The 15,908-nt window shown below is 35.9% G+C and overlaps 1 protein-coding gene across 1 annotated transcript; it reads right to left on the reverse strand.

The window, feature by feature from the left end:
• Window positions 1–3,300: 3,300 nt before the first annotated feature.
• Window positions 3,301–13,223, reverse strand: TSPAN19 (tetraspanin 19). The gene is made up of 8 exons (XM_010008051.1): window positions 13,158–13,223; window positions 12,987–13,059; window positions 11,491–11,621; window positions 10,136–10,210; window positions 8,229–8,339; window positions 5,633–5,776; window positions 4,407–4,490; window positions 3,301–3,375 (listed from the first exon to the last, which is right to left on the reverse strand). The coding sequence occupies exons 1-8, from the start codon at window positions 13,221–13,223 to the stop codon at window positions 3,301–3,303; spliced, it is 759 nt and encodes a 252-aa protein (XP_010006353.1).
• Window positions 13,224–15,908: the final 2,685 nt, after the last annotated feature.

The following is a 15,908-nucleotide window of genomic DNA, read 5'->3' on the forward strand; positions in this document are numbered from 1 at the left end:
TATTCTTGTATTTCTGAAAATGTAGCTCTCTGAGGGAGACACTCCCTTGCTAATTTGACTTGCTATGTCAGGAAGAATTCACAGAGATTTGCCTTTGAAGGGCTGATGATCCAGTTGAGATTTTATGAGCAAGGATCAGAAGATGAACCAATGCAGGTGATGCCATGGTACATACCTACCAGAGACAAAGTCTTGTTTAGGCAACTGAAGGAGGAAACCTCATGATTGCTGATCCCTGCACTCAGGGAAACCACCTGACATCTGATAGAAGGGCAATATGGCTTGCTCTAGCAACCCAGGAGATTTCTGGAGTGTGTTGACAATATTGATTGAACAGCAGGTGATCAACAGTCCAGCTAGAGAAGATGATCTGCTGGTTCTGTTATTCACAAAAAAAAAAAAAAAAAAAAAAAGGAGGAATTGGTTGCAAATCCAAAGATCAAGGGTCTCATCTGCAATGACCATGAGACTGTGGACTCTAAAATCCTAAAATAAGCAAGTGATTGCTGAGGTATCTGCTTGGCAGGATCATTTGTGAGACTATGATAAAGAGTAAAGTGGCCTCAAAAAGCTGGCTGATTTGCTAGGACAACCTCTTCAGAATGCAAGAACTATCCATTGTGATGTGCAGAATGTTGAGTGTGGCAGAAGGCTAGTATGGATAGTGGTCAACTGGTCTCAAACACAAAAAAAAGAAGCATATAGAAGGTGGAAATAGCAATGAGATACCCAGGAGGAAGAGAAACACTGTGACAAGGAAGGCTTCTTGTAAGTAGATGGGCATCAAAATTAAGATATAAGAAAATTGTGGACCCATTGCTCAGTAGGGAGGGGGACCTAGAGATAAAGGATATGATAATAGTAAAGTACTCTGTATTTACAGGCAGTGTTTGTCTTCAGGTCCTTGAGCCTAGTAGGAGGATCTTGAGGGAGGACATAATAACCCACAGTATAGTGTGTACCGAAGCTTGAGTGCTTCAACAAGTTGGACACTCAGAAGTCTTTGGATCCATACGGACCTGGCAGAAATCACTGAGCAGCCACCTTCTACCATCTTCAAAATGTTATGGTGTTTGGGGAAGACTCCTGACAACTGAAGACAAACAAATGTCACACCCATCTCTAAAAAGGACATGAAGGGTATGGGGAACAACTACAAGGTAGTCAGCCTCCCCTTACACTGTTAGAATTTTAGAAGACAACTCCTGGAAACTCTTTCCAAGTACATGAAGAACATGAAGTCACTGGGAACCACCAGCTTGGCTTGGCCAAGGGCAAATTACATTTCACCATGCTTTATTACCTTCTATGATGAGATGATTGGCTTAGTAGGAGTTGAAGGCATAATGAGCACTAAGTACCTTAACAAGGTCTTTAGAATGGTCTCCCATAATATCCTTCTAACCAAAGTGATGATACCTGGACAAGGTAAGAAGACTAGGGAGAAAAATTGGCTAAAATTATTGTGATCAGCAGAATAAATCTGAGGTGGTGTCTGGTTAATTATGTCACCCTTCAAGGATCAAGACTGGAGGCAATTCCGTTAAAGATATGATTAATGGGATGAACTGCACCTTTAGCAGCTCGGCAAATGAAAGCAACCTGTAGGGAGAACAGTCAGTATTCTGGAGGACAAAGCTGCTATTCAGAGGGACTTTGACAAGCTGAAGAAATGGGCTGACAGGGAATTAATTCCCTAAAGATATCTGGGATGAAATAACCCCATACAGCAGTATGAAAAGAAAGCACATTTACAGTAAGTACCTAGGGCACCTGCCAGAAAACAAATAGAACATGAGTCAGCAGCAGTGTGCTCTCCCAGCAGTGAAGGCCAATTGCATCCTGGGCTGTATTAGCGGATGTGCAGTCAGCAAGCTGAGGGAAATGATTCTTCTTCTCTTGTAAGTAGTACATCCAGTTCTGTGGTATCCAGCACTAGAAAGGCATTGTTTTACCAGAGCAGTTCCAGCAGAGGTACCCCAAAATAGTTAGTGGTCCAGAGCACATGACATAGGAGGAGAGGCTGAGAGAAATGGGCTTTTTCAGCTTGTAAAGGAGAAGACTAAGCAAAGATGTAAATGCTGGCTTCAGCTACATACTGATTTTTAAATGCATTGTTTGCTAGAGTGAAGTTAGCTTATCTTTATATTTCAGAATTATACTTCGGAGCTAAAATTTAGATTCTTGGTATTAATTTTCTGAAGTACTCTGTATATTGCAAAATTAAGATTACTGAAAAAAATCCCCTTCATTTTTTATTATTATTTTTTTTTTGGTCTTCTGAGACTGAATTACATCAATAATAAGATTAAAACCTCTTAAATCATCACAGACATCAAGGTAACAGGAATATGTCATTCTTAATGCACATAAACTTCAGAGTGGGATAAGAGACTTCATTACTCTGTTCCTTAGATTCTTCCTCATGGCAGAAAAAATTTACAAGTTTGGAATTCAGGTTATGTTCCAAGCACACCATTCACCTCTGAATCGACATATTTGTTTTATTAGTTCTCTCTGTGGCAGGCACTTCAAATTGATTTTTTTTCAACTAAATACAAAGAAGTTACCAAATTTATAAGCATCAGAAAATGGATTACTGAAATGGGAAGTTTTAGACAAAATATCATTAACAATGCTATCACATACACTTGTAATACCACACCTTACTCAGTTTTCCTCAAGATATTCCATAATGTTTTAGGCTTTAAAGCTTACTGCACTAAACCATTGAAGTCATTTGATTAAATTAATGGTAAGAGCTATTCAGTAAGAAAGATGTTCATTTACAAACCTTCCTGGAAAAGACTTGCTAAGAGTCCAGTATTTATGAGACTCAGTGAAATTTTTTGAGATTAAATTGCAATGTCAAAATGAAGAAGGACTGGAAGGAAAGATGAAGGCTGGAAGAAGTATCAGGAATGTTTAGTAAATATTTTTTCTTGACTTAGTCTGATGAAGGGTTCCTTCTCTTTCAAAGTGGAGTATACTATACAGTACTGATTGCAACACTCTGAACAAGTTGTTCCAGAGACTCGGGAAACTGATACTCAGATTATCAATAAGTTTTGTTAAATGGGCAGTAAATAGCATAGTACTTCAGACTTTAATATACACTGTGTTATAGCATATTACCATATACATAACAATGAACAATAAACAAGCAGTTTAAAGCCCAAATGTTGATATCCTAGTGATTACAATATGTAGAACCCATCCAGATCTTAGTGGAAGTAATTCTGTTGACTGTCACAGGCAGGGATCAGATAATTCTTGCACATCATAAATGCTCAAAAGAATTCACAGTTCATCTGGCCAAATAATATTCTTTCTGATGTTTCTAAATAGCTGACAAGTTACTGTGACTAAAAATATCTGAGAAAAGAAAAAGGATGAGTTAAAAACAACAAAGAAAGTGTTGATACTCATAACTGAGTCAATCTGACTGCTAACTGATCCTGTGAGTGACAATGCAGGATATAAAGGAGAATAATCAGGACACACGCCTGAAGAAACAAGCTGAATTCTCTGCTCTGGCATAGGTTTGCTGTGTGACCTCCAGCAAGTCACTTGGGCCCACATCCACAGAAGTAGCTTGAAATCTAGTTCAAGTGACACATAACTCAATTACGTGCTGCTTCAGTGCCCTATGAATCCAAATACAGTAACATTTGATCTTAAAGGTCTTTCCAACATAAAAGATTCTGTGATTCTATGATTCTGGTCTTAACCTCTTCAATGGAGATAAAAGTTCTTTCCCATCTGACAAGGAGGATTCAGTGATAGTACATTGAAGATCACAAGACACCCATCTATTGCACTAGTGAGGATTAGCTGAGTATGAATAAGAAACGTTTTCACTACTGAACTGGCTCAGAAGTTTTTTACTACATACATCTATGAGAAGCTACTACATATGGAAGAGGTAAAATAGATCATACTTTTAATTCTCAGAATAAAAATGAACTAATCTCATTTTTAACCTCACAATTTTACATGTTATCAAAAATCCTTCTGCCTGCTTGAAACTACTCAACCATCGGGGTGTCTGTGGCATGAACAATCAATTATTTTTGCTATTATTAATATGACTTTGATATTGAAAGCTTGATCCCTTTTTATCCAACAGAATTTTCTCATAGATATGGGGGGACGGGTTTCATGATTTTATATTGTTCGATTTAGTATATTGATGGACTAACAAACTTTGGACACCAACATCTGGGATGGTGCTTGAATATCTGGGAGTTTGTTGGCAAACAGTACTCGCTGTTACTTCTAATTAAAATTGATGGAACGTCTTACAAAATTTTGGAAAGCATGCCAAAACTGAATAGCAATGAATACCTATATTCCCCCAGCAGAACATAAATATTTTGTGTTTTTTTGCTTTAAAGTACTCTTACCTGTGTCATTAGCAGGCTGATAAAAATTGCAGCTAAGATGAAAACATTGTTTTCAAACCATGTATTTAAATATTCTTCACAGCCCTAAGCAAGTAGAGATGAACAGATTTCAAGAAAAGTAATTTTAACTTTTGAATTCTTATTGCATCTTTATAATACAATACCTTAAAAATATAGAGAATAGAACTTTCTGCCTGTTATGGTGGGTTCTGATATTAACATGCCAGAAAGGAAATAAATCAGTAATGTGTGCTGCGGAGAGTCACCTCTTACATTTTTTCAAATATCTGAACAGACAGATTGTTCTTAAGTAAATGTGATATTTTTGTATGGAAATGCTCCAGAGCCTGTGGCTTAATCAAAAGAGAATTTGCTTTTGCGTGAGTATAACTGAGAGATTACCTTACAAGTAAATGCCTGAAAGAATATTTTCATGTTTTCATTGATTCTCATGCATTATGCCTCCTGAAATGGTTGTGCGTATTTTTCAGATTACAATCTATGTTTATTATGTTGATTTTAAAAATTACACTCTAAGTTATTACATAGATTAAAACAGCTATAGAATAAAATATATCAATAGATGTGAACTTTTAATAATGATGACAAGAGTTTTCACTAACAGGGAACAAATCCAAACTGATGAGCAAAGGAAGACAATACCAGATGTCATTTGACAACATCTTTTCTATTATTTATTGTCCTGCATTGTCATGATACAACCTTTGCCCATCGATTTTTTGTTCTCATTGGATAGTCCTATTAACATGAAATAACATGAACACGTCTCAGGAAACAAATCTCAGATTTCAATGCCTTGTTCATTCCTCTTATCCTGTAAAGTATTGGAGATACTCTGCAAAAAAGATAATGCAAACAGATGGAGACATTGCTGACAGCCTGTAAGTAATAAATAGTAATTACAAGTGGAAAATGTGTTATATACTTTTTTATATGCTATCACTTTCCATTGTCATAATTTATTTGCACCACGTGTTTCTGAGTGCCAAGATTCTCACTGCTTCTTAAACCACTGCTAAATGTCCCTGTGATATTGACCAAGAACATTTTTTCTTGAAGTACCCTCAATTTAGAACTGTCTACATGACTGATAACTAATGAGTAAAAATCAAGGCTTCAGAATGACCAAAAACAAAACAATTAGTTCAATTTCAATTTCAATTAGTAAAAGTTACATTCTTCAAGACAATTTTTTTATTTCTTACCATACTGTATATTGATTCCCCTGGGACATCACAAAACCATTTCTTCAGATTCGATTTTGTGCATGAACATGGGATCTGAGTAATACTTCCCTTGTTTTCATTCCTTTCCCACTGTGTGACATTATATCTTCCACAGCATTCCATCTAGAATAAAAATCTTGGTAACTCCAACACTCCAACTCCAACAAAGACAGTCACAAAGAGGAATTTTCGCCCCAATGACTGCTAGTTCTTAGTTGATTAGCAAAACAGCTTCCCTCTGTATTCAGCGAGAGAGGTTTCTGCTGGGATGATGCATCCTTGTGTATGTATCATCTCTTATTATATGCACTGGATAATACAGGCTCAAGAACAATATGATCTTAAAACATACATTTGAAATGAACTTTCTTTTAGACTCCAAGTTATTCTGGGACACATGTAAATAGAAAAAGCAAAAACTTACAAACCCAGATTAAAGGAAAACATTTTGACTACCACTCTAAACTTCCCAACATAATTTCAGTAAGTTATACTAAGGATGTGCTCACTTGATGTAAAAAACCAAACCAAACCAAAACAAAAAAACACAAAAAACCCAACCAAACAAAACAAAACCTATATTTTATTGTAAACATAATGAATGTGATTTCGTAATGAATGCAGTAAATGGGGACAGATTTCATGAAACATAAATAAAATAAAAATAATAAATAAATAAAAATAATAACACAGACACTGTTTTACTCTGATCTAGAAACTTATGTAAAGACCAGATTTTGAAAACTTCTGGCTATTCCTCTGTCACTTCTAATGTCATGTTTGCAAAAATTCTCTGCTCTTAGTGACTTTAGAAAGTCTCCCTATTCTAACTTGTGTTTTAGCAGCAATTAGTCTCATGTGAACACATAGCTCAAACTTGAAGCAGAAAGCAAATACTGCAACCTGTTCAAATGGATTATTTGCCAACTTTCCCCAATAAACTTTTTAATACCAGTAACACAAAAGCGAACAATCAAACAGCTTGGAGAAGGGAATTATTGTAATGTAGGAAATTCCAGCAGTTTTTCATTCTGAATCAGGATAAAACTTCAGAAATGTTTAATTGTCTTGTGGGACAAAAAATATGCTGTATTATAGCCCAGATAATTAAAAAAAAAAAAAATAAAGTATCTAATTTTCATGTTTTGAAGAGTCAATTCAAGATACACTGCTTCTAGATTTTGAAAAATTAGATAATTTAGCCAAAACTGTCCTTTCTCTATGAAAACATTCAATTTCAATGACTCTGTAAGTTCGGTTTAAAAAACTACCAGCTTTAAGCAGTATATTAAGTATTACCAAGAATATATAAAAATATAGTTGTTCTCTAATATTATTCACGGTCTTAGGCCTTTTAGTTTTCCCGTGGCAGATGCTGATGATATTGTAAAGACCTGGCAGCATGTAACTCAAGACTTGAGGATGGCAGTGTTTCACTGAAGAGAGTGATTACAGTTCACCTTAGCAGGTTTGGTATTTTATATGGTTTAGAAACCAATAGCAAAATACCCACAGGACTTTGAGATCTGGCACAATTTAAACATGCCCACCAGGGTAGGTGGTGGGTAGGTAGCTTTGCTGAAATCTGTAGTCCCACAGCAGTGCAATAAAATTGAGCTCAAGTATAACGGCGCTCAGTCCAGCCGCACCATTGACATAATGGGGTCATCATCAATCACTAGAGAAATCATGGATGCAATAAGAGAAGACTGGATTTTCAAAGAACTGATTTTAAATACACATGAAAAATGCATTTGTAATCTTGAGTCTAGACATACATGTTTTGTAAGTTATCTGGAGTCATAAGTTATTTTCAACATTTGTCAAGAACTACGTAACTCACCTCTCCAAAAAGGCATACTAAGGGACTTACAGGTGGTCTATAGAAGCATCTTAAACCATAGTAAACTGTGAAGCTGTAGTGTTTGTAATTAAAAGGTCATGATGCAGAATAAATTTGCAGGGTGCATAGCAGGCAAAATCATCGCTAGCAACTTCCGAAAATAATTGATTCATACAAATGCTTTAAAGGACTTTACTGAAAAAGGGAACAAATTACATGCTGCCAGGCCACAAAAATTATTATGACTAATAACTAAGTATGTGTGCTAAAAGTATTAATTCACAAGTTCATTTGAGTATTTAAGCATTATTTCTGAGAGAATTTCAGTGCACCTATCAAAATGCCTTCTCACAGAAGGATCTCTGCAATGATCTTATAGAGTTTCTGCTTGTCCATGATTCAGGTCAGTCTTGGGACCTAAGCAGATCAAGTGATTTACAATGTCTAGCACTGTCAAAGATAATAGGAAATCCATCTGCAGTAAACTTCAGTGGCCAGAACTGTCTGCTCCCACATGTATTGACAAGTCCTCCAAAAGCCTGATCTCATTCATCATAACCTATATAATAGCAAGGAATCTGCTAATCTACATCAGGTATTAGCAGTGGATCTTGAAAAGTTAATCCTTTACTAAATTAGTTGTTTTTTTTAAAACAAGTTCTGATTAGTATAAATATTTTTTTTGGTTGCCCAGTATCTCTGGCCGTGATATTCTGTGGGGTTTTTTCTTACATTTTGCTGCACAGCATTCAGAATGTTCCACACAGGTTCCTGCTCAGCCAGACTCTCATTCCCGTATTCAGAAATAACGTCATCAATTCTGCTGTTCCATTGATTGTGGACCTGTTCATAAATATTTATAGGTTTTGGTATATGCATTGTGGATGGATAGTATAATCTTTGGCCTTACTGATACTCAAGTTTCTTCAAGGATTACTTGCATGCAGCAGAATCCACTTGCCAAACATGATTTAAGATATGTCATAGCCATGGCACTAATGTGAAAGGTGAAAGCAAAAGGGGAAGATAAATTAAGTGATCCAAATCCCATACATAGCACAGGCAGACACAAGGTGATTAGCCCAAACGGAGCCAGAAGACCCAGGGAACATAGTTTACATGCATCTAAACTGCCACGAAATACTAAATCCTGCCTTTCATTTTTAATAATGACAGCACTAGATAGTAATCAGCATAAAACCAAAATAGATTCTACATCTAATGTGATACAAACTTGTGTGAGTGCCATACAACCAGGCCAGGACGTATATTACTTTGGGTTAAGGGATGTAGCAGCTCATGTTGGCCCCAGATTAGGCATCCTTGCAGAGGATGTTAAAATACACCTTCAACAGCAATTGGAAGTGGACGAGCTGATTACAAAGAATGCTGTTTTAGATAACGTAGCAGTGTATATGTGCAGAGGAGAACTCCTAGGCACTGACAGGTTTAGTTACAAAACAAGAAAAAAAAATGAGGCTTCTCCAACACATTCCTCTTGCTACAGCCATCCTAAAAACAAAATTCAAATTCAATTGCATGGTGAATGACTATGTTACTATCATTTATTATACTTCTGCAACACGTAATTAAGATTGAGATCAAGTGCAATTGCAGTTGATATAAAATAAACTTAACTGCAATCTTTCAACCAATTTTCCTAGCACAAATAGCTGACTCCAGAATGCATAATTCCGAATGGTTCAAATCCTTCAATATGTAAAACCAACATATTAAAAAAGGGGCTCCATCATTATAAATTAGGATTTATTTAAGAAATCTGGATGATACAGATTCACCTTGATAGAGTAAAACTAATTAATTTGTGGTGTATCCTGCTTGAATAGCAGCAGGATTTGGAGAACTGTATGAACCTTCTGAGACTAGTGTCATGGTAGGTTTTCTCAAACAATGCATTTTGGAACTATGGAAGAGGAAGGTGGCCAGACCAGTAAGGTTTCACAACAGATTGTCTTCTACATAATACTGTGAGGAGTGCTCAAGCTATTGGAGCTGATATATGTAGAAAAATAAAAGATTGAATAACGTTTCAAAGTAGTACAGTTACTAGTGACAACAGTTATGTTGGTATTGTTGCTTCCTGCTGTTATAAGTAAAGATACATATTCCATATATTTGGTTTCTACTTTGAGGTAAAATACAGGCTCAAACAATAAAATGAGTAAGTAATTAGCATACTTTTCATGCCATGATACCTATGACTCCTACAATCAATTGCACTTTGGACTGTTACTATCTGCTAGTAGATACAGGTTAGTTTTGTTCTATCTCTGCAGATGTCGAGGAAAGAGGGGCTTAAAGGGCAACCCCTCAAAGAGGAATAATGCTGTCTCTTACACTCTTGAATTCACAATCCTGAACACGAAGAGCATGCTTTTTTGCAGGGAGAAACTAGAAATATCTTCTTTCTATGCACTTTCCTTTACAACTCTTGATCCGTGCTGAATTCCTCAAATTACGTTTTCCACATTTTTTGCTATGCCAGGTTGGCATGTAAAACACTCAAATTGGAAACAACAGTGATACAGCATATAGTGAGAGCTACCAGATTTTTTTTTAATTAATTGCAAGAAACTATTTTGAAGTCATCATCAGTCTCACATAATTTATGTACATACCTCTTCTTTCTTCACAAACATAAGCACCAATATTGCCATCTGGGTAACAAACAGCAGGATCTGAAAACTTATATACTGCAAAAAAACCAAACCCAAATTATGCATAAATATAATATGGAACAAGTGAGCAATGCAATAAAAAATTTCCAGAAGCTCACATATAGTCCTTCATTACTATTATTTAGAGTCATTCCAACAAAAATAAGAAGCATTTTTTCCAAAAATCCCTGGGAGTGTGACATCACAGTCTAAGAGGCAAGCTTCAGGCAAAACACAACTCACTGTTTTGGTCTTAAAGACAAAGCCATAATTTCCTTGGAAGTAAAGAAAAAAACTGTTTTTACACAGCTGTGCTCCACAGAAGAAAATAATTTATTACCTGTTTGAATTATCATGGTAGCTATGTATCATGCCTAGTTAAGGACTCCTTTGAGCTATAAGATGCACAAATAAAACAGAAAGATAGTTGATTTTGTTCTTTTTCTGTTAGTCCAAATTTTCACCCACAGTATCTAGATATTGCAATACTGGATACTTCAATGGAAGTTGTAAATGAGACACTTCTTTCTCTTTCATCATCTAATAAATTGTGAGGCAAACACTTCATGCCTATTACTGTAGCAGGTAAGAACAAGGAGCAGGATTCCTGGTTATAGCACCTGGACTCTTCTCACTGCTGTGCCTTACGTGCTTAACAAATGAATCAGTAGAACAGTTTTCTACTTCAGCCTTTATGTAGTCTAAAATAGGTCCCTCAAAAAGGGTGACTATAAAAAGGGAAAAATGTAATCAAAGTGATCGTAACAATGTGTAGTTACAATGTAGTTTTTCAGAAATCAAAGTATTCTTATCTTAAACACAGGAATTGTATATAAATATGGAGTATCCAGGTAGGTCTGTGTTGGTAACAGCTTTTTAATCATACTCTACATTTCAAAATTGTAGCTATACTGTAGCTACCTGTGCCTTCAACCTGCAACATTTTGGGGCAGTCTTTTCTTAATTTCTTCAGCACATACTAAGCATGTGAGCACAATCTGCATTATTTCAATACTACATTACATTTTTAACTCCTAAGTTAATAAACACCATTGTTAAAATCTTTGTTGCATCAAACTGCAAGTGTTTTGTCATTGAACACATTCATGTAGTGATATGGATCTTCAGATTTCTTGATATTTTTTCAGTTTTCCTCAGATTTCATCTGAGCCAGGCGTTTATCTAAAAATATCTTTCTATCAGCAGATTTGTTAAGCACTGTATATGGAAATCACAACATCAAGACAGGATCAGTTTTCATGCACAAAAACCTCCCTTTCATTTTAGAAGAAAGTTGGAGTCTGATTTACACTTACTGTAATTAGTAGACATTTGATTTCCATACTACTTCCAAAGAATCCCACAGCTGATGTAAAAGTAATAAGAGATCCAATTCCAAGTAATATATAAGAAAAATATGCCACTAGCTGGTTCTTGCCTGAAGAAACTGCAACACAGTGCATTCATACTGTCACTTCTCTTTTCTTTGAGACTTCAACTTACAAAACTTAAAAAAACCCACCCAAACAATTAAATATTTGCAATGCCATAACTTAAACAATGGAAACAGTAGAATTAGAGAAGGGTATTATTATTACTTATGTTTTCTACAGTCACAGAAACAAAGAGATATGTCTTCATAAATTCAGAGGATGGTAACAACATATGAGACGTAAACAGAATATACTCAATTCAACAATGTGATCCACTCACAATGAAATCAGAGAACAATTAGAAGTTTAAAGATTTTTTTTTCTGTTTGCCAAAAATTAGCAGCACATGTACAAATCCTATGTGAACATACATATAATTCTCATTAAAACCAGACTCAGATTCAATGCTATCCTCCCTTTTTGTGACTAGTCACTTTCCTCTTTCCATTTTAACCAGTTTTGCAAAGGTATGGAAAGCAGCAGAGGTTTTAATTACTTCCACATCAAATGCTTCATGCCAGAGTTACTGCATTGGATGGTCCACATCCCATCAGTTAGGAACTGATGCTCCTTGTGTCACATAAGAAGTTCAGTGAACCAAGAAGTGACTTTGGTTACTATAGGAATAAGAATGAACAAGAGCCGTTCTGCATAACACTTCTGCCATTACTTCTGCAATAACTATAAACATCAAGCGTTATCAGTCCTAAAAGCAGACACTGTTAATCATGCTGTTAATTTCAGGAAGTCACTTAAAAGAGACTTAACCAAAAAGTAAAATTACTAAAATGAAAATTGGTTCTGTTCCTAACTCAAACCAGGACACACAGCCAAGGCAGACAACTCTGTAATAGCACAGCTGTTGTTACATGGACCACAAACTTATTTCTCTATGAAAAAGTTGATATACACTCTGGGAAAAAGGAATACCTATATAGAGAGGCCCAATCTCCAAACTTGGTACATTCCACCCAAAATCCATCTAAAGGATCTATAATCTTGTCAAATGCAGGCCAAATTCAATTTGGTAAATTATATAAAGAAAAGATCAATGGAGCTTATTCATCTAAAAGCTGTACACCAAGAGAAATTACTAGCTAACTAACCAGGATAGATAGATAGATAGATAGATAGATAGATAGATAGATAGATAGATAGACAGACAGACAGACAGATAGATAGATAGATAGACAGACAGACAGACAGACACAGAGATACGTATTTTTCGATAATTAGATCATGTCTAAAGTGGGAAAATATACACAACCTATGCATTTCAATCCAATACTGCCACCTTGTGAAAAAAAGAAACCATCTCTGCTTCTGTTGATTTGTCCTGCAATTATCTGAAACAGAAGAAAAATTCTATTTATACTCACATAACACACTGAAAAAATTGTTTCTGTCAAATAAAAGCCACAGGCCGAATGTGACAAGCATAAGACCCAGAGCCTGGAATGAAAGGAGAATTATTGTTTTAATCAAAAACATTTAAAAAAAAAAATTTAATCTGAAGCTGCTAAATAAGGAAAAGGAAACTGATTCTTTACCAAGAAAATTCCATTGAAGACATTTAAGTAGTACTTCTGTACTATTATTTTATCTCTTATTTTCATTCTTCTGTTTTCAGTTTTGATTCACAGCTGAAAAGATAATCATACATTCAGTTCACCATTAAACAGAAATTACTAAGCCTATGAATTACAATAGGATCTATGAACAAAAAAAATAGAAGCAACAGTATAAACATCAAGACGGTGTCTGGTTTCCATTGCCTCTAATGTTACACTGTACACATGTATTTATTTTTTTTTTTTTTAGCTTTTCTTTTTAACTACTTACGAGGCAGCATGTGTGTGGGAAGATTTATAGAGATAGCAAGAGTTTCCTAGCCTGGCATACACTTGTCTATATATTCTTCAATACTTTAGGTTAATTTATCATTAAGGATACCAGCTGAAATGAAGAGGGAAAACCATAGTAAAGATATAAGCCCTCCTTTGTCTACATGATCTGATTCAATTTCTTGAATCCTATGCTTCAGCTTGTGCCCACTGCCCCTTGTTCTGTCATTGGACACTGCTGAAAAATAGACTGGACCCATTCTCCTGTCATCCACCCGTTAGATATTTATAAGCATTTTTGAGATCCTTCCCTCAGTCTCCTCCACGTTGAAGAGCTCAAGCTCTCTCAGCCTTTCTTCAGAGACAAGATGCTCCATTCCTCTATCATCTTTGTCACCCCACACTGGACTCTTTCCAGTAGTTCTTTATTGTTTATGAACTGGGGAGCCCAGAATTGGACACAGTATTCCAGATGTGGTCACACCAGGGCAGAATAGAGGGAGAGGATAACCTCTTTCAACTACTGTCCACACTCTTCTTAATGCACCCCAGGATGCCATTGGCCTTACTGGCTGCATGGTCAGCCTGTTGTCCACTAGGACTCCAAGGTCCTTTTCCCCAAAGCTGCTCTCCAGCAGGTCAGTCCCCAAATTGTATTGATACATGGGGTTTTTCCTCCTCAGATGCAGTACTATCATTATTGGTTACTGCATCTTCTGGGCCAACTATATTTTTTTGCACAGAGAGTGAAACTCATGCATTTGTCCCCCACCTCATGTTCCCTTGCACCCATCTTGCTTCTTCTGTAAAAATACTCCAAAATTTTGGTCTTCCTGGCTTTGTGTTACCAGCTGAGAGGAGTTCATGAGCAGCTGTGTTAGAAGACGGTTTCTGCAATTGCAGCCATCTGCAGTTGTCCTACACTTGCTCATGTGTAAAGCAGGCAGGCACACACACATGCACACAAGCATGAACATAACCAGCATAGGCATAGTCTTCAGAAAATTATTTTCTAATCCCAAGTGATTTGTTTGAAAGGAATTGTCTTCCATCAGAATTACTACAGATTGATTAGAATATGAAGTTATGTCTTAATTATTTCTAAAACAGAAAAAAAAAATAACCTTCTGTAGTCACAAAATATCTTGTGTTAACAACTTATTTTACATACAAAACATATGTTATGTATGTATCAAATTTGTTGATCAGAGGAAAAGATTCATCAAACAAAAGCTTTGCCTGCCCTGTCAAGATACTCAGCTCCTGGATTATATAACCTCTACTGCTGACTTGCGGAATGAAGAAAGCTGTAAGCTTCTTAAACTAGCTCTGAAATGGATTTGGGTCAGTAATGTACCCTGTAAACTTATGGACTGTTTTAGACAACCGGTTTTGCACTTTCCCTGAAGAAGATTCACTACTTCTAAGAGTAATTAAACTTCATCAGAATTATCAAAACCAGAATGTATTAAACATTGGCATGATATATATTCTAGTAAAAAAGCCTAAATTGTTACATATTTCACTCTAAAACTGGCATCTGAAATAGTTCTGTTGTAATAGCTATGTAGTTTGAATGCTTTATTTTGAGCCATTTTAATAATAATTAATATTCCATTTATCTTAAACTATTTATCTGAAAAATAGAAATATTACCTTTATAAAATTATGTACATTTTATATTGCATTGTTACTTCACAAGAAAATCCTTACCAGCTCTGATATTTCCATCCCACCTTAAAGAGTACAGTCTCATAACAGTATGTTTCTTCCTGAAATCCAACCTAACCACGTCTTTAGAACAGAGAAGTCTTCTCTGTTGATTAGCTCTGACTTCCTAGTTACAGGAGGCAGGCCTTAAAAAGGGTCGTTTTTCATGTCAAAGTTGTTTAGCAAATGCTTGACATGGTGCCCATGGTTTTCAGTCACCATGATCACAACACAACTCACATCACAAAACAAGTGTCAAGTGCACATTCAACTCAGTGCTTGAACACTTGACCACATTGAAAAGTTGGTTGGTTGCATGATTATGTAAAGTAGGAGACACTGCAGTGTGGATTTCAAAAGGATGACTTTCCATTGTTTTAAGATTTTATTCATCCATAACAGCAGTGAAAAAAATGGTAAACATTTGCACTTGAATCCAGTATCTTGCAGTTACTATCCACAAGTATTTCAGAAAGGTACTTTCTGAAGTTTATTTTAAAGATGGTAGACGGGAAAAACCCCAACTTTCCTTTGCAGATTCTTTCCATTCCTCACAAAAGTGCAATTTTTTAAATGCAAAACCTGTCTTTACCTGCCTAGTTTTCCTGTAATAACTGTCTTTGCACCCTAGTATTCCTAACCAGATTTTAGGGACAGATACATTCCCTATAAATACTGTTACATACTAAAATTGTCTGCACCCTTCCTGCCCCAAATTACTTCTGCTAAACAGAATTGTGTGGACTT

This window comes from Chaetura pelagica, unplaced genomic scaffold (assembly GCF_000747805.2).
Source record: "Chaetura pelagica isolate M959 unplaced genomic scaffold, ChaPel_1.0 scaffold50, whole genome shotgun sequence".
Taxonomy (NCBI): domain Eukaryota; kingdom Metazoa; phylum Chordata; class Aves; order Apodiformes; family Apodidae; genus Chaetura; species Chaetura pelagica.